The sequence below is a fragment of the Amia ocellicauda genome, chromosome 5, assembly GCF_036373705.1.
Source record: "Amia ocellicauda isolate fAmiCal2 chromosome 5, fAmiCal2.hap1, whole genome shotgun sequence".
Taxonomy (NCBI): Eukaryota; Metazoa; Chordata; class Actinopteri; order Amiiformes; family Amiidae; genus Amia; species Amia ocellicauda.
In genome coordinates, this window is record NC_089854.1 from 42536085 (window position 1) to 42556430 (window position 20346).

Sequence of the window (20346 nt, forward strand, 5' to 3'; positions counted from 1 at the left end):
GGACCTTGTACTGTCCTCTGTCCTCTATGCACCCTTAGACTACATAAGTATGTGAAGACACACTGTGCATCTTAATAAAACCAAAGAATAAACCCAATGCCATCCCTGCACTTGGATCCCATATCCTAAAGCAGCCTGTCAAATTGCCAGTATTAATTACACCATTACATTGAGGACAGATTCAGGCCTAATTATGTAGTGTAACGCTGCATTAAATTGCAAATAACTACAAATTTAACTGTTAATGCTGAAAGCATTTTCTCAATTGCTACAACTTTATCACTACTCGTAAAATAAACACTTAACAATTATATATCACTGTATATTAAAAAAAAAAAAAAAAAAACGTATAATGCGATTTACCTTTAAATGCCTTGTCCTGGCAGTGAGTAATGGTGTGTACGTCAATGAGGTATATTGTTATTACTTATTTATAAAGGAATGCTTGTTCAATTGTGGAAATGCTAAAGTGAAAGCAGGATGTCTGACAACCCCAAAACTCATCAATATTACATTTTAAAATGCCAAAGTAGCCTTCAAAAGCTATGCTATGATAACGGCAAACAGTGATTAGATGCGGAATGTAGTTTAATAAAATCTTTTGTTAAATTTATTTTTGCTTTTGATACATTATTTTTTCTCAACAAAGAAGGGAAGCACTGGTTTTGCTTGGAGAGGAGATGGTAATATGCCAAAGAATCTGCTGGTGTCTGAAAAGAAGCAGCCCTACTCCTGATTGAAAGCATAATCCAGAAGCTGTCCAGAGCCCGATGATAGATCAGAGAAGTGTATGTTCACTCTGATGGAAAGGATATGTCAAGTTGATTGCATTGCGAAAATATACTATTTACTTTATCAGCGATAGCAAATGGATTATAAATAGAACAGTAGGGTCTTGTTTCAGCAGAACATAAAAATTATTCCAGCGCTCCCATCCACAGGCCTTAGACTTTCAATTACAAAGATCTAGTGGGAGTTCTGAAGGTAAGACATGTTCCTCTCAGATCTGCTTTACCAATCGCCTCAGCTCCAGGCTGTTCAAAGACAAACCTTTTTCTTTCTTTGTATTTCTAAAGTGTGTGTGTGTGTGTTTGTGTGTGAGATGTGTTCAGGCTTGTTAGACTGTCAGTTGGGAAGAGGTGCAAATACTGCCTGCAGCATGTGTTGAAACTGGAGAGTTAATAAGCACAACCCTGACAGAGTTAATTTGGTCAGGGCTAGTGCGGTCATATTAGCAATTCATATGACCTCATTAATCACGGGCACTGCCAGTGTGATGTGATTGAGGCACAAATGTAGGATAGCCAAGTGACCCCAGAATAATCGGAGTGGGCAGATGTTACCCCTTAACTGAAAGGAAGGAACATGAAATAGTAAAAACTGAAATGAAAGCATTACTAATGTGATTCTTAATTACTTTAAGGCAGACATACCAATACAACAGGAATGAACAGAAAATAAAAATGCCACTCCTTATTTGGCATCTAAATATGGTATTTCTTAACAAAAGAAATGGCAACCATAGGAATTTTGCAAATATTATGTTTAAAGTCCATTTTACATTCATCGCTTAAAAGCAAACTGTAGGAGGTGTTGTGCCAGTTTGTTTCACTGTAAAATACGAACTGGGTGATTCCTGCTGTGAGGACTAGTAAAATAAACTAAATCTCATTGTTTTTAAACTTACCATTCCTGTCAGGCGCCCACGTGCAATCATACTTAATCTGTTAATCAGTTTTACCCAAGAGAAGCGTGTATAAGCAAACTTTGGAGAGAGAGGGAAAAAAAATCTGAAAAAACTATATGTCAGTAGAAAGGAGCATATTTTTCAAGTTAGAATCCTGGAGTCCTGAGAGATTGTTCTGTTGAAAATGTCATTTTCCCTGTCCATTTTTAATTGTCAGATTCATGTGCCAAAACTGCAGAGTACATTGGGAAATGGAAATGGAAATGGTTACTTACATCCCTAATTTGCAGTCCATACAGACGGTTTGTCAGTGCCTCTCTGCATCACCATTATGATAAGAAACCGGGGAGCTCTGTCTTAAAACACAGCAGGCACCTTGTCCTGAAGGGAGAGAGTCTGCTTGGATAGCTCCCTTCCACATCTGTGTCGAGTATTTCTGGAAATTATTTACTAGCTGCCATGGCTGTTGCAGTAATTAAGATTATCATACTAATTGCCTAATGAAGACAAATTTCCCTTTAACTGCTTGTTGTTCTAAGCGGCAACGCATGTGTTGCGGAGGCGCTGATGCAGACACACTCACACTTTTCATCTGGGGTCCTTTATTTAAATAGGTGGACCTAGATGAGGATTATTCCAATGAAAAGTTGTAATTTTTTGTGTGGAAATTTGAAGGGAAAATTCTTGTCCTTCTTCAGTGCTCCAGAGAGAGAGAAAATACTGCACCTTCCCCATCTGCCTGTGTTCATTACAGAGTTCCCCTCGGTGTTGGGATGCAGATGGCCTGGTTCTTGTCAGTCAGTTGTCCCATTGAGCCTTTGAATCTGAGCTGAGGTGTTGGTGAGCATTTGAAGTTTGAAATGTTCATGATATGAAGAAAGAAAAAGACGATTTACAGCTTTCTGCAAGGCTGCATGAAGAAAAAAAACATTGCAAATCATACAGGGTGATATTGCATAAATTGCAATGTATAGTGTATATTCAGACTCAGTTAAATTACTGCAGGCTTGCTCAGTGCTGTTTTGTGTGCCAGTGTTAATGTTCCTAATCTGTGTGCGCTCTCAACCATGGTTCATAGATCATAGCATCTGTTCCTTCTGTAGTCTTAGCATTCGGACATGCCCGCCTACAGAGGTGTCTGTAACACCTTAGCAAAGAAAAATCCACTCCAAGGAGATAAAGCCTGACTTCATTCCTTTCTTATTAATGTTATCCGAGTTTCAAAACACAAGATTAACACCATTATATTCTGGGGATGTATTTCAGAGTAATATGCCACACCTATTGCCACAAGACACCTAGAGAATGAATTTGTCAGATTTGAAAGTCAAATATTAGTTTTTTGATCACAGTCAAACTGCAGTCAAATTTGGATTAAGGGGAAAAGTGAAAATATGAGGTTATTCACGGAGATTCCCTTCTACAATTTAGAGTTTCATTTCAGGCCTTCGAATGTTGTGTTTGATATGGAAGAGATGAGAGTGGATTAAGGTATAAAATTATTTGCACTTCATTTTTAATTGGTTTTAAAAAACATAGTGGTTTGTAATCACTTTTTAATTGATGAAAATTCATTGTTTTCTTTTCCATGGCTTTTTCCATTTCCCATTAGACATGCACTTTGTTTTAATGTACAAATAAATTCCTGGCATTTTTCCAAGGGCCTTAGTGAAGCCTATAGTCTGACATGCTCCATAATCTTCATTTTTCCAGAACATTCAGTGCTCTTTGCCTTGTGTATTTCTCCTTACCAAATAGTTAATTTTAATATATTGATACTAGACCTTTACTGCAGGTACACCATGGAACACTGAAAAATAATATATAATTAAATTTGTTGTCATTGTTAAGCATTTTGGAGGAAATGTCGGGTACATTGACTGAATTAAGTCATATGTTTACAATACAACATATATATAGATATATTAAAGAACACAACTTCTCAAAAGCCTTGATTACTCTTTGTTTAACAGCATAAAGAAGAACAATGTATTAACTGCAGAGTATTTATATAATCCCAGATTCTGATTAAAAAGCAGGAATAACTGTCCTTTTTTTTTTTTAAATTGATTAACTTGGAACAATCAATTTCTTGGGAATATGTATCAAATTTATAATCTCATTTAAACACATCCCCACGAACTTTTAAAAAAGTTAGGTTTTTAAAGTGATCTAGCCTGCTAACCCACAAATTATAGGAGGTTGTCAATGCCATGCCTCCATTCAGGACTGACCCCTTAATTCCAATAAGCCTTAAACTACTCCAACACCATTTACTGGATGATTAATTTTAATGGCCGAATGTGAGGCAGATGAAATATAAAAGGCAATGGTCCAGTTAAGATGACATTTATAGGTCACTGGATACATAATTTAATGCAATAGATGCTGATATTGCGTGCCTGCTGTAAGTAAATATTTGTGCGTTGCCAGGACTAGAGGGGTTACATTTCCACAGATCTGTCAGGAACAATGGCACTCTGGCCCTTTCTCCTGCATCCTTGCAATGTTAAATAAATCGTTGCGTTTTAAAGAGCAGCTGCTGCAGCACCAGGTACCTTGTTCTGCTGCTCGTTGATGGAGCTGTATTGGCGCTGCATATAAATGGGACACTCCACAGCATTCATCACGGCCCAGGCAAGAGTCCTTGAAAGCCCCGGGAAACATTTTGAAGTCGAACAGCCAACAGAATTTAAAAAAAGTGCTCCGTTTTCAGTTTTGCAAGTGCATGTTATTTATAACATGTTTCCTGTTGCAATCTCAAGAGATATTGGCACTGATATGTTTATTTTCATAGGGATAGAAGGAGGGAGAATGCAAAATAGGGCAGAGGTCTTTCTTCTACTGCAGTCATTAAGTATTTGTCACCATAATTTCTGTGATAGAATGGGTGGTTGTGGAGCAGCTGTGGAAATCCTGTTGGATTGGGATGTGTAAAATAAGTTATTACTATACAAATGTCAGAGAGCTCCCTGGGACAGGGCTAGCTCTCCAGGAAGGGAGTATTTAGCCTATGTTTACATTGGATATCCTGTAGGAGGTTATGGAAAATATAAAGAACACCTGGGACACTTTGGTTTGACTTGATTAAGTAAGAACATAGCCCTTCTTCTGTTTCACTACAGGCATTAGTGGTACGTACAATAAATACCAAGTACAAGTTTATTATCACAGAGTAATAATGGAAAACTGAAAATGTTTTGAAATGGACAAATTGCTCTGAGAGTGTTACAAACATTAGCTTTAATGATGCTTTTTACAAATGGATTACATTTCATAGAAAACTATTCTACTATGTGTGTTTTTGTTGTTTTTTTATATGGCAATTCAAGTTCTATGTTTTATTATTGCCTATCTCTTCAAAATTGTGCAGTGGTTCCCAAAGGCTTCATAAAAGCCTGACTGAATAGGTTTAAATGACATTTTCAATTGTGTTTACATTTCCCGATAAAACACACATTTACCCGCTAAGTGGATATTTTATATATATCTTTAAATGTAACATTAGGCTGTGCATCTGTGTGCCTAATAATATAATAATGATAATAATATTATTAATAACAATGCATGATACATGTGCTTTTTACACCTTTAAGAGATTTAAGAGCCATTTCCAGCAGAAAGAGCTTTTCATTTAAATGACCTGTTAATTTCAAGAGCCTCGGTAAATGTATTCATGTCTGTATTGTTTTCAGATTCCTGCTAAAGGTTGATTTTTTTTCCTAATGCAAGTCTTTAAATTGGAGGGAAATGTGTGTTCTCCAGCAGTATGTGGACAGTTGGTTGTACAATGTAAGCATGAGGAAGCCAGTGATTAATCGGGGAGTGAAATCAGCTATTGCCCAGAGTACTAAAACAATGTGGAGGTTGACAGCGCTTGAAAGCACTGAGCGAGAGTAGTAGTCACAGAGTAGAGAGAGTAGTAGTCACAGAGAGTAGTCACAATCTGAACAAACTCCCCAGCAATGTGGTAGATGCTGAAAATTTGGGAACATTTAAAATCAGACTGATTAGGTTAGTTATTAATGGACACCAAACGATCATGATGGGTCGAATGGCCTCCTCTCGTTTGTAAACTTTCTTATGTTCTTCTTATGTTCTTAAAGAAGTTGAAAGACTTCCAGAGGAAAACAAGGAATTGATAGGCTTTTGGCTTCGTCTTTGTCATCATCTTCGTCCCTTCTTCTTCTGAGAGGGACAGAGACAAAGAATGTTGAATTACAGTCAGCAGGAACTATTGAAACATCCAAAAACAAAATATATCATGTTACACACTGTAGGAGTACATCCTGGTGAAAATGTATTGAAAAGTAAATGCTGCAGAAAAGAAAATAATACTGATAGGTGTGAAAGTAAATAAATTCCTCAATATGGTTTCTCTATTCTGTTTTCCATTCCTATTTAAGGAAGGTTCAGAGACTTGTCATTTTTAGGGGTAATAATGAGCAGAACATTTTCATTCTCACTCTCTTTTGGGGGGTCCCCTATCAGGTAAAATATTAGTCTTGTTTTCACTGCAGGCATTCCATTGCAAGTTATGTTCCAGCAGGCCTTACCCAACTTTTAATCTGTTTTCCATTTGCACTGAATTCTGGACGCATGTCAATTATGCATAGATAGATAGCTTTTAGTATTCCAGAGGTCCGTTTGTCTTTTATAGGGACACGGGGATCGAGTCGGACTTGTGTAAGCTGTATTATTATCCCAAAATCCTTTGCAGGTTGTAGACTCAGGCTGCTGAAATTCCTCCTCCTGCTCTCATTTGCATTAGCTTACTGCCTCATCACCCTTACTGACCCCCTCTACAAGCAAACTCGTTTAACATCGTTAGTTGTAATCAAAAACCGTTATGTAAATCCCATACAAGTTTTTGTTCTGGTTCTTGATCCCTGTCAGCTTTATGCACAAATGTTTTTCCTCTTCCTCTTACATTCTGTAATGTATATACAGAACGTGCTATATAAACTTCCCTGTATGTGCCCTGCCCTCGTTAAAACACCCATCACTGTCGTCTTGTATTCTGTTGGATTAGTGGTTTATTCCAATTATTTATTGGGGCTGGTAGTTTGTGTCCTTGGTTGTGTAGAATACAGTCATCTGAAAATGTCCCTTATTCAGAACTGATGTTCTTGATTGAATCCTTTGGCATTTTAGTTTCCACACGTCCTCCCTCGCTGGCACCCCGTAACCTTCATTATATAGCAGCAACCTGACGGCAGCCCTTAGGAAGCCCGGCTGCAGGGACAGAATGGTAATGAGAGTGGGAGATTAATTAGCCAGAGCCAGGCCCTGCTGATAGGTGTGTGATGCACACTGTTGAACGTGCAATGCTTGAATGGCTATTTTGATTATATTACGTCTTGATATGTTATGATATAAATTATATAATACACACAGGGGTTAAAAGCATAGAACACACTGTTCAATTAATAAAATAATCTGTCACCAGTCAAGAAGCTGATATGGATTCTAAAGTATGAAGAGATCTCCTTTGTACTTTAGGAAAATGGGAATTATTGCAATTGGTTTCACCCTGGTCTTGAACTTTTCAGATTTTCCTGTTGATTACACTGTGGCCTTTTGAACTCATTTTGACTTGGCTCCATCTCACAATTTAACTACAGAAGGAAATGGTAACTGCAAGACAAGGTCCCTTGCTTTGATCTCAGTTCAGTTTTGCATTGTTCAATAAACAAAATCAGTGATTTAAGAAAATCCTTGGATGGAAAGTCTTGGATTAACTGGATTATTTATTTAATTTAGCTTCTAATTATTTTCCCAAATCAATCAATAAATCAAACAAAAACAATGAATCAATGTTTGTTATTACATAGGGCCATTCACAGTATACTGCCTCTTCTGACAGTTCTGTTTAATCTATAGTATAATACAGCTCTGGAAAATTTTGAGACCACTGCAAAATTATAATTTATCTGGTTTTACTATTTAAAGGTATGTGTTTGGGTAAAATGAACATTTTTGTTTTATTCTATAAACTACAGACAACATTTCTCCCAAATTCCAAATAAAAATATGAATGGAATGGAATGGCTGCCATACATGTAGAGATGCTTATTTTAGAAACATTTGCAGTGGTCTCTTATTTTTTTCAAGAGCTTTATTGTTGTCTTGTACTTGATGCTGCAGTGCCTGGACCTTCAGATTTGGCACGAAGTCCGGTTGTGTCTTTAATCACAACAGTGTTACTCCAGCTTATCTTCTACCACCAAATATAGATATACATGTCATTAATGCTGGTAGTTTATGGAGGGACGTAAGGAATCTTGATTGCTGTGTTGAAATGAATTTCATTGTAATTGCATGTTTTGCTGTTGTAGTTCATTTCGAAAGGCATGTAGATTTGATTAATTTACAGGTGTATGCTATGGATCATTTCAGGCCATTTCAAATGCTGTGTGTGTGTGTGTGTGTGTGTGTGTGTGTGTGTGTGTGTGTGTGTGTGTGTGTGTGCGCCAATAAACGCCAACGCAGAACAGAAGGTCTTTACAGCACACCTTGTGATCCTTTGATGCCTCCACACAAAACCACTAGCAGCCAGCCAGGGAAAGCCTCTTGAGAGGATTATTTGAGAAACTAGCCAGTGTGACTGTTCCCAGTAATAGGATCCAATGGCCTGAATTCATGTAGAAAAGTGCTTTACAAAAGGCCATTGGACACAAACCTCCCTTTGAACTGCTCAGACCAGATGATCTCTTAACAATGTTTTTTTTTAAGGAAATCCCCTTGTCATAGCAGATGCCTCTGCTAGGGAAAGTATGCAAAGAAGTGTTTGAATCTGTACATAAAAGTGGAATCCATCACAACGGAAAGCAAGGCAAGTAGAGTGACCATGTTTTGACAGAATAGTCTCTCTCTGTCTCGTTGGACCTGACTACTATAATCTTGTTTGGGTTTACTCCTCCATTCCATGTTCAGTTATAAACACCTCATTCTGTGTGCACAATGTCTACAGCACCGAGACATTCATTTTTTGGGTCAGACATGCTTTTCATTCTTCAAAATATGTCAATTGTAAATACGTAAATTTGTAAATTAACAATTGGGAACCTCAAGAAGCAAAGTGTTATTTTATTAATTGCCAGCAATCTTGTAGAGCAATCACAAGTCATTAAAAAGAAAACAATTTAGCTCCACCAGGTGTTGATCATTATAAATAAAAGTAAGAACCTCGAAAAAAAAATAAAAAAAAATGCTGTAATGGTCCATATCCTTCTGTTGGGCCTTAATACTTTATCTTAGCTTTCAGCTGTACAACAGCCCTGTATATCCACCTCTCGTAGGAGCTGAAATACAGGCCAACTTCTTTGTAGCGCTAAATGGAACCATGTGCTATTGTGCTGTGGGATTCAATTGATTGTATCTCAATTTAAAAAAATGATAATCTGAAATACAAGCCAAAAAGCATGGAGGATTATATTTAATACATACAGTGGCGGTTCTGAGGGAGGGCCGGGGGGCCAGTGCCCACGTGACAGTAAGCTTGGCCCCCCCCTGTGGCCCCCCTAACTATCACCGCGGACCAAACACCGTCAGCACCCCCTCCCCCGGAAAAATTGATGGCCCCCCTAATATTGCACCTGGCCCCAGCCATGCCCCCAAGGGTCTAGAACTGCCACTGAATACATAATGGTGAACAAAACATGTTTTACAGTCCATGTTGAGAGAAGAGGTTGGCCAAGTCTGGTGTGGTGTATCCATGATTCAATTTAACATTGCATCGCTTGTGTTGATATAGGGGTTGCGAAATTTCATTCGCTTGCAACTTGAGATACCTGCTGTTCTGTAGTGAATACTTAAGCCACCTGGTGTGACTCACAAGGTTTATTTTTTAGAAAGCACAGGTTTAGTGTTGTGTGAAGACAACAGACTTGTTGCATTGTAATTTGGGATCCCTCTGCTGCTGGTATGCCAAGATAAAAAAACATGTTTTGTGAGGTGAAAGAAAAAATATTAACTGTTGATGCTCAGGAGAAATTCCACAAAGAATATTGAGAATGCAGTAATAAATCATACAAAAAAAAAATTTGAAAAGAGAACCAGAACCAAAAATTTACAGATTATAAAAAATGTATACATATATATTACAAGAAAGTGAAACCAGGAAAAGTAGCTCTCTGCAGGTGGAAGGAAAAGTGGAAAGAGGAATTCCTGAAACATTGCATTCTACTGTTTTCAGTGTTTTCCAGTGCTTTTTTTTTGTATGCTGTTGTTTTATTAGTATGATGTTTGTCAGAACAAAAACATTCACCAAATCACATCCATTGCCTAAGACAGAAATAAATTCTAATTCGAGAGGCTTTTCTTATGAAAATTCAATAAGTCATTTAACAGTTTCTGGTTTCTTTCTGAAAGGTATGACCTTTCCTTTAATGCATTGTTTAATTAAGATTCTTGGTAAATGCAGTGATTTGGAAATTAATTGCTGCCAAAGATGTTGATGGATGATTGGGAGCCCATGGTGAACATGGTTTAGCATTGAATAAATTACAGAAGGAACAAAATTAGCATTCGTTAAAGCCCTGCTGTGGTATACTGTCCCGCTCTTTATTCCAAACTGCAATGGTTTCTGCATTTGCAGAAACAAACTGTGTAGAATCTATTAAGTGGAGAGATTGCGTCTTGAATTATGTGTTTTAAACCTCTGAAAAGTGGTCTATAGAGCATTTTTCTGTGGTAGTGAATGATGGAAGATTTAAATTAAGCAGTTGTTTTCTGGGGTTCAGTGGCCAGTTACATTAATGTTTTACCTTATTTTTCTCCTCAAGCGTTCTGGGATTTAAGGGTGTTGTTCAAAACACCTAAACACATTGCAGTGAATGGGCTGGTTAAGGAAAGAAGCTGTTGGATTGAATATTTCAGTTTTTCCAGCAATTATTTGTGCTAATGTTCACAGAAAATTAGGGGGCTTGTTAAAATTTAAATCCATCCTCTGTGTTCTCAAGTGTGGACAACCACCCCTTCCCCCGGTACCCACACTATACAATCTATTTCTAGTAGGTGTCAGGGGTTGTCGTTGCTCTTTGGGGCTTCGTTGTTTGGAGGTTTGCCTTTAAATCCTAGGCCAGTCAGCAGGTGCTCTACTGATGTGCGTTTTCCCAGTAGTGCCGTCATTGATTCACGCTTTGTGTCTCTTCTCCCCCCCCCCCCCTCTCTTTTCCAGCATGGGGTACTGCATCTTGGTTGTTCATGGCTTAAACAAGCTCTGCACCATGGTGGGCAAATGGGGGGCGACTGCACTCACCGTGTCCATGCTGCTGCTCCTGCTGCTCTTCTCATGGAAGACGGTACAGCAGAATGAGATCTGGCTCTCCAGAGAGTCCCTGTTCAGGTATAATCCATCTGCATTCCTCTCGCCGCCAACAGCGTCTGAAGGAGTCCCTGCACCGCTTGAGAGGCCGAATCACAGGGCCACTCGCATGCGAAATGAAGAGGGCTTATTAAGGCGCTCTTTTTCTGGGAAGGCAGTCTGTTCACCCTCCTCTACCAGTTATTTGTCTACCACAGAAAGAAAACGACACAATTGCAATCACAATAAATCACATCAAGAGCAGTGATGGAGAAGATTGCTCCCTTTGTCTTTTTGAAAGGGGAGGTGTAGGAGGGAGAGTAGGGTGCCACAATACTATATCATGGGCAGGGTTGAAGGGGAGTGTATTCCCTTTATACGATGGCATCTTTTCACAGTTGCCCATGTATATTGATTCATAATATAAATACATTTTTGTATATATTTAGTTGACAGTCAAAAACGATACAAATACCATCTCATTAATGTTTTGAAAAATCCTTTTGCATACACTTATTTGTTCCATGCATAAAGGCAGCACTAGCTGCTCAAGAAATTGTTAAAGTTATCATTCGGACTTCTAGGAGCAGTTTATTCTTGGCCCCTGGTAGACTTAATATTGTAGAATCGTGAATTTGTGCATCTCTCTGCAAAAAAGTACAATAGTTTTCTTTTCTTTGTGTTACTTCATTTTATATTTTTTATTTTAATTGACCTTTTTATTCTGCTGTGTTCCATTCCAGTTTACTCCTACTGCTTGACATTGATGGGATTTGGGGGATTTTTGTGTACCCTCTGAATAATAAGGACTAGTCTTGCTGTCAGAACAGTGTGGGGACAAAGAAATGCTTTTATGCAGCTTTTCAATTTCCTATTTTTTTTTTTTTTCAAAACGTGGCACCATACAGTTCTTTCTTTGATTTGCTCTAATTTGCTTTATGGTTCTCTTCCTTGAAGATCTGGAATTCAGACTCTGCCTCACAATGCCAAGGTACACTACAACTATGCCAACTTCCTGAAAGACCAAGGACGAAATCAAGAAGCCATTCATCACTATGAAACTGCTCTCCAGTAAGTTAACTGGTGTTATGTGAGAATAAAAGTGTGTATAATTGGAATTTCATTCTGTGTGAGGTGTTTGACAAGGAATTTCCTATTGAATTGGAATAATGTGCCTTTCTTGGGCTTTTCAGTGGCAATAAGCACTCATTGTCATGAATGTCATTACTTAAGCAATTTACTGGTTCAATCACAAAGATGCGTGGGTAGGGGGTTACCATGGCTCCTGTCGTCCATCAGATGTTTTCCTGGTAAAAGCTGTGGATACGTATTAAATATTGTTGTAGAAAATGTTGGACCCAAAAAATTGTCAAGTCAAGGCCTGGAGGCAGCTGCAGGGCCTGCCTTTATTAACGTTAGCTCAGCACGTCAGATTAGTCATAACACAGATCTAATAAGAAGGAAGTGAGTCCATTAAAAGTCATGAGACCTCACTGAAAGTTTTGACCTGAAGGTAGCTATGTCTTTCAACACATTCATATTTTTGTTACATTGTATGCCTCTGGGAATTGATTATAAAGTATATGTGTGAAATTTAGCATTGGCTTGTCATTGGTGAAGGGGAAAGTGCAATGTGTTTCGAGCTGTGGCTGGTCTATGACCCGCAAGGACATAGTCCCCATTTCAAATGAGACTGAGCTGAATGATCTGCACTTTTGTCATGCACATGTTTTATCTTGTCCTAAAAGGAGGATCTTAAGAATGTTACACACATTCAAACCTGCACCATTAGAAAAAGAAAAGCCTTGGCCAGGGCTAGCAGATGCCAGTCATGAAGGGCCAGTTACTTGTTTTTGTTCAAACAGAAGCTATCATTTACTCAATTTAATTTTCCCACTTATTTTAACATCAAATGTGTTGATTGCTCACGATATGTGTCCCACAAAACATTTTGGAGTCTGGAGTGGAGTTAATAATTTCATTTGACCAATTAATGAGTAAAAAACTAGGCTGCAAAAAGACCTGGATCGGAGTTTGATTGGCAATAGCACCTTTTTCTTTATCTCTAAGTTCCCATAGTGAAATTTGTTACTATTGAATGATCATGTAATAAGATTGCCAGTACTGTGGAGCAGGAAACGAAAGGGGAGGTGAGATTCTGACATCTGGGGCCTTTTACGGGTTGATTGTCTCAGCTCTCTGGCACTGGTGTTGGCACCAGAATTGACAGGTGCAGTAAACTCTTCCTCCAGGGGGTTTGTCATGTTGTATTTTTTTTTTTATCAATTGCATGGTGAAATGTGAAAAACTTTGCTTTAAGAATTGTCATTAACAAGCAAGTAATTCCTAAACAGAATGAAAGACAGCATTTCTCATTGTGATGTCCCAGAAGTTTTTTTTTCTTTCTACCACCTGCAGTCTTCCAAAACACTCTTTAGAGCCCAAATGAACAGTATGTAGAGTCTGATTAAACTTCCCTAACTAACTGCCAGCTTTCACAAATCTTTTTAATCTGACGTCTGGATTGCCTGTTGAGATCTTCCAAGTATGCAGTTAAATTCAAGTGAGCTCCAGTTTTACTTCTATTCAGGCTGCAGGCCTGGGCTTTTGTTGCCGAGAAAATAATTAAAATGTCTATTCCGTCCTTAAAAAGGTTACTTATCTCAGTAACGTTCGGCTGCCCTTTTGGAATCTCAAGAAAATCTGATTTTCGGGTTAAACCATTTAGGCTGTCTAAACAATGGGAGATTGAAAAACTAAAATAACACGGGGTATGATGTAATTATACTAAGTAGGAGATGAGTGTTGTTTTTTTGTGTTGGTTTTCACAGATCTGTGTGAGGTGTATAGGGCTGTACAGCAAAATCAATGCTCAGTAACTATAAGATAACTTTGAAGCTGTTTTAAAGAAGCACATCAAGAAAAGATTAGGCCCTTCTCTTGCACAATAACTCTTAAAATGGCCTGTTTGTTAGTGAAATACAACCTGTAGAAAATATGTAGCCATGTACAGAATGTACTGACAGGCAAAACTATAATTACCCAGTGACAGAATGGGCTACATTAATTATAGCTGTTGTTTGTTAGCAAGCCAATACAGTGTTATGTGTTATTAGTGCGGAGAAACAATTCTCTTTAGGATATTCACTGATAATAATAGCAAGAGAAAGTGATAACTCCAATGCGTGCGTATGCGTGTACACTATGAATATTCTACTGTTCTGTAAGTCAGGTTACATATAAACCTTCACGGTTTTGGTGAAGGTATGCTTTGAGTTTATATTTCATCTTGTCTGCCCGCCATATTGTTTTAAAGCTTATCACATCAAAGGTTATGTGATTTAGTTTCAGACATGAATACATGGTGAATGTATCTTGAGTTGCACTTGAGCAAAGCTTTCCCTTCATGCATAATGTCTTGTGAAAACTCCACCATTAGCCCTGTTTGACAAGGACGGTCACATAGCTATAGCGAACAGATCCGGAGTGAGTGATACAATATGGACTGTGGAAACGGCATTACATGAGATTTGCAAAACACACATTGTGTTTACATTGTGTTCACGTGTATAGATAGGAGGTTTCTGGATATGGTCCCACTGAATATAGGCTATTTTGAGACTTGGTAAAAGACTGCATCTAAAGTCAGATTATGTATGCTGTTTCAATGTGCTTGTCGTACCAATTAGGCATTGCCAAGGCTACGGTTTGATTAAAATAATGGTCGAAAAACTGATGGCGTGGGGGGGGGGGCGGTGAAATAATGGTCTTGCATACTACTATAATACATAGCTTCTGTTTTCCTGTAATGTAATTGAATATTGTATCTATAGATCTTCCTGCTGCTCAGCACAAAAAAGTTTAAATACTGTCTCCATACATCTGTGGGTTTTTTCTTCTGTAGTAGCTAAGGCATTTGCAATTCTTTATATTTCCCCAGAACCAGCCTCATGTATCATGTCTTATTAACTTATCATCTGCACACTCACAGCTGGAGAAGCTGCCTGGGCGGTCTCCGAAGTGCTCAGACCGTTCTTCATGTTCCTAAAGAGGATTTATAATCTTCCTTTCAGGTCACTATGTTAAAAAAAAGAATGTATAGAAAGTATTTTTAGGTAATTAACGATGAACAATTTCCGTAAAAAAAAAAAAAAAAAAAAAAACCCTATGATTTTGTTGTGGCTTAATGTATGAGGGTTTTAATACATGAATAATAATATGTAGGCTAGTCCTTTCCAATATAGTTGGAGTTGTTCACTGTATCACATCAAATTGTATTACAGGGTGATCAGAAAATCCCTGTGCACCTGCAATAATTAACAGTTAGCTTTCTTCTGCCTACAGATCATGTTGGAAATCGTCTTCACAAACATGTTAACATGCATCCACTGGATACCGTTTCCAATATGTACAGTTGGTAGAATGTGGTAAATACAGCTGCACTGTTAATTATTGCAGGCGCAGAGGGACTCTGCCATCAGCCTGTATTTATCAGTGTGATTGCTAACAAAAGGACATATATCTGCAATCACAAAAAATCCTGTGAGATAGATTTGATTTGTAAATACTTCTATGAACAAATATCAAGCTGTTACATTTGTGTATACAATCTTTTCATGACCTGTTTTTCCTCCTGTCTGTGTATGTATGTGACACTGCACTGCCAGCCTAGCTTGAGAGAGTAAAGCATCACAGTGCCAGATCATTTAAGGACACATGTAAATCAGCCGGTTTAAAATAAGCTGCACAAATTGAATGTCGAGGGGTTTCTTTAATTGTTGTTGTGAGATGTGAGCCATTCTATCTGGCTATCACTTTCCCCCATCGCTGTTTGGTTTTCTATCTTTTCATGCCACAGTAATTTTGTACAGATTGAAAGAAATTTGTATTACATCTCTAGGAGGGATGAGTGATTTGAGGATTTTTTCTTCTTCTCTTCTCTTTCAAAGGGCGAGCTCTATAGTGTTTGAGATCGCCAGCTTCAAGTCACATTGTCATGAAAACAAGCTTTAATAAGCTTGGTCAACACCCGAGCAGAATGCCAGCTGGGTTGGGAAGCAAGATCTGTGGACAGCTAATCTAACCCCTGGCCTCTTAGCTCCTTAGCGCTGGCACAGTTTGATGTTTCAGCCTACTGGATTGCTGAAGGATTTCCCCTTTTGATAAGTAGTTCAACTTAAGACTTAAGGGCTTTCTAACCTCTGAAGATGAACTGGTATTATAAAACTGATCTATTGATGTTTAAAATAGCACATTTTGTAATGAAGAAGACATCTCTTGCGTGAAATTATTTTATTATGAAAATGGTGTCTTTCGATATGTGGTGGATGGACTCAGGTTTGAAAAGGGTGTGCTATTTATTTACTCTTTCAATTCAATAACATAAAATAAATTGTTGATTTCACCTTGGCGTGCCGTCTGACCTAGGTCAGATGTCAACCTGAAGTTGACCTCCAAGCCAGCTTCAAATCATCTGGGCAACATTTGCCTTATTCTGCGACTGCAAAGTCTTTAAACTATATGGCCTCTGAGATGTACTGTTATTGTACATGAAGATAGCTTGCTTTTGCACAATCAGCAGAAAGGCTGGTTTTCACTATGGGATCTCTGTGATAGATTGGTAAGCAGAGACTTGTAGAAGACACTTTTGTATGAAGAATATAGTCAATATTAGCAAAGCTTCAGTGTTCACCCTTGAGCTAGAGAGTCACATGAACTCCGTATGGTAGTCATCTAAGGTTCTAGGTCAGGGCTAGTTTGATTCCCCTAAGGCTGTTTACTAGCTGTACAATTTAAGTATCTCCTTAAAATAGATCTCTCAGATGTTGTGGTGAAAGCATAGCCAACTGAATAACTTCATATGACGGTTAACTAAATATTTATAAGAGTCAAGGCTGTGCTCCTAATCTTTGTGATATTGTATTCGCAACATTGAAGCCGAGCCCCCCTCACACTGGGCCGCATTGCTAAATATCATTGTGACCAACAAAAGTTTGCTCTTCTCTGCGTGTATGAGCTTCTGTTAATTCCTGTGATTAATTTATTATACCTTTTGGAAGAGATTCCAGGTTAAACTGAACATTGGCGAGTATCAAATGGGCCTTTGTGTCCCAAGTGCATCCCTGCAATTAATCTTGTTGATGGCTTTTTAAAGATTAAGAGTACTGATTTAATAGGAGAAGGGATCGATTTATTATCCCTTCTCCTCTCGTCATTTGTCTCTTCTTCACATCTAGGAGCAGTTTTCTGTGACAGAGACCCAACAGAGGAATTCTTACTGGTGGGGGGAGTGTTGATTTTTGACAACTTAATTAGAGACTTTATTCCCCATTCTGTGTGAAAACTATCGCTTTTTATTTTTTTGTATAGATGACCGCTCAGATCAATTGCAAAAAGAGTTTCACCTTGATCTAAAATGTTTTTTAATTTTTGTAATCTTCTCAAAAAAAAAAAAAAACGAATTTGTGTGTTGCGGAATGTTTTTTTGAGGATTTCCAATCAGTCCTAGACCACGCAAGAAAGAAACCATGCTGCTTTCATAGGCTGTCATATGCTGTTCAATTACACAAATCCACCGAACCGTAGCCTTCAGAGACCTTCTCAGTATTACATCGCATTTTTACGTGGGGAGATTTGAGATTTTACATCTAGAGGGATTTAATTCTTTTTTTTTTTTTGTACCCCCCCCAACTCCCCGAATGATGGAATACTACAGAGGATGTTCCCATAATTCCTTCTCTGAAGTTGATCTCACTTAGTATTCTGCTCAGGGGCTTAAGCCATAAGGTGTCAAGAACAGCTGGAGTCAACAGCCCCTGCCTGACCAAGCGTGTAAGTCTTGCTCCACTGTGTCCTGAGAAACATCATTCAGCCCTGGACAGCACGCCCATAAACAAGCAGCTTCCCTTTCCTGCTCCAGGATTATCCCAGGATCCTTTCCAGCATGGAAAAGAAAAAATAAAACTTCCAAAGAGTCATGTCATACACAACTGTTGGTCCAGTTTTAGAGGCCCCATGAAATTGTAAGCTTTGCACAGCATTATTATGACAGTCTAATGTTCTATATTTATAGGGTGTTTGTAATCCTATTAAGAACAATGTGAAGGTAGATGGGTCTATCAGACTTGAAGCGCAAACCTGTTGCATTCTGGGTAGTAAACAAAATAAAAATCCAGTTATAGTTGTTTATGATTGCACAATTCAATCGTATTGTGTAATTTCAAAGATTTTTTACCAAATAAGCTTGTTATTCAGTATTCTCAGGTTAAGGGAACATCCTCTGTTAATGTGATATTACTAACTACTGGTAGGTTGGTGCTCTGTTTACAGCAATATTTCACCCTCCTCCCTCCTCCACAATAGAGCTGTTACATTTTCAGATAGGTTTCATAACGTGCCCCCATACTTTGTCATGTCACTCCAGCAGCTACAAGTGGTGGGTTTTGATATAAGCACTCTCAACTTGTCGTCTTGGTTGCTGTGAAAGAGGGAAGCCACTAACATGAATGTAACGGAAACCTCGAGAGAAAAAACGGGAGGCACAGGAGGCACGGGGGCTGTGGGGAAAAAAAAGACCTAATTCTTAATACCCTGAGAGGAATTGGCTTCTACTAATGATTAATTATTTGCTCAGTGATCTATGAACCCTGTGTAAGTTAGTAATTCAGTGTTTATAGCTCAGTTATTATACTTTTATAAACTGCTATTGGTGTACCTTATACTTGTGTAGTACCCAGAAATCTAACTGCATTTGCCTGTCTCTGTCTCTGTCGCTATCTACAGACTATATCCGAGGCATGCAAGTGCCATGAATAACCTCGGGACTCTGACGAGGGGACCGGAGGAGGCACAGACGTACTACAGAAAGGCTCTGCAGATAAACCCGCAGCACAATCGAGCCCTGTTCAACTTGGGCAACCTCCTCAAGTACGTACAGCCCCCCAGCTCTACCAAACACCAAGATACTCATGGGTAAAAACACAATTTTTATATGCGTACTGTAGGGTTATGTATTGGATGTTTGGTTTGTTAGAAACACCTAAGTCACACCTGGGTAACAGCTGTGAAGTAACTTGTTTGTTCCTTGGACAGTCCATATAAAGAATATGTTCATTGAAGACCCAAAGAGCAAACTGTGTTACAATCACCTCTTGTTTCTTTTTTATTTCTAATTGGCAGTAGATACTTGCTGACATATTTAGACTATAAGTATGTGAGCGTTTCCCTTGTACTTCAGAAATGTGTTTGAAATCAGGATGATTGCCCTTGTGCATATTCATACTTCTATCTCCAGAAAAATACCTCTTCTAATTTTTCCTGGACTATGTTTGTGACTTCCCCTTCCCCTCCAGTTCTTTCAAAGCGCTTACTGCTCACACAAGGCCTGATGATGAATCAGGCCTGTCTTCTGTTCTCTTTATGGACGTCCCCTGCTTATGTAGTCAGCGTTTCAGATCAAAAGGCACTAGTTCACAGTGTATTTAATAAGGCTATTAGAGTGACTGATCCGTTCCTTTTTATAGATGCCCCTGGGGGTATTTGATAGCATTTTTCTGCTGCAGTACCCTTACTAGTGTGGTGTGAGAGATTGGTCACTGTAGTTCACTGTTCCAGTTTATCCCAGAGATGTTCTGCAGGACTGAGGTTAGGTCACTACCATTCAAGCTGGCAGTACTCTGTTGCCCAAAGCATCACAGTAAAAGAAACCTCAGCTTAGCACCTAACCTATGGTACAATTTATTACCAGCAGAGGAAGGATGGCCCCATGATTTGATAATATATTCTGTATTTATTCCATGAAAACTTAATGAAGAAATCAAATGGATTCCCATTATGATGCCTTAATGTGCTTTTATTTTCTTTTGAGTTGTTCCTCTTCATTTTAAAATTCAAAAACAAAATCTGAACTGTATATAAATTAGCTTACTAGCGAAATATCAGATATCTTTGGCTTAATCCCACGCATCATGCAGTGAACATTAAAAGGAAGTTAGTTTCTGTGGCTGCTACCCCGTCACACTCCAGGTTCACAGTTTTCAAGGTCTTGGGAAAAATCAAACTGCCTTACTTGCCAGACTGATATAATATTCAGTTAAAATTTTCAAAGAGCTATGCATGAGACAACCAGGGAAAATTAGATTTATCCAGGGGCAGAAAAGTGTCGGCAGGTCACCATCTCTTAATTAGAAAAGTAGTAATAAAACTCTTTACTTCTAAGTCTAGGATGGGGGTAAAAACAAATATTAAATTGTTCACCAGACTGTAATTTAGAAGCCAGGGATTCTTTAAATGGAGGAAAAAACATGGTAAAAAATGCTACCTGACAATCCCTGCTCTACAGACTTGTTAGTGG

General features: G+C 38.4%; 1 protein-coding gene across 2 annotated transcripts in view; it reads left to right on the forward strand.

The window, feature by feature from the left end:
- tmtc1 (transmembrane O-mannosyltransferase targeting cadherins 1) overlaps nt 1-20346 on the forward strand; it is a 121487-nt gene that overhangs the window by 82015 nt on the left and 19126 nt on the right. Inside the window, exons 9-11 of one of the 2 annotated variants that reach the window (XM_066705291.1) lie at nt 10869-11036; nt 11952-12065; nt 18777-18965. In XM_066705291.1, the coding sequence (XP_066561388.1) occupies nt 10869-11036; nt 11952-12065; nt 18777-18965 (471 nt within the window). The remainder of the gene's footprint in view (nt 1-10868; nt 11037-11951; nt 12066-18776; nt 18966-20346) is intronic. The other variant, XM_066705292.1, reaches the window with a different exon arrangement.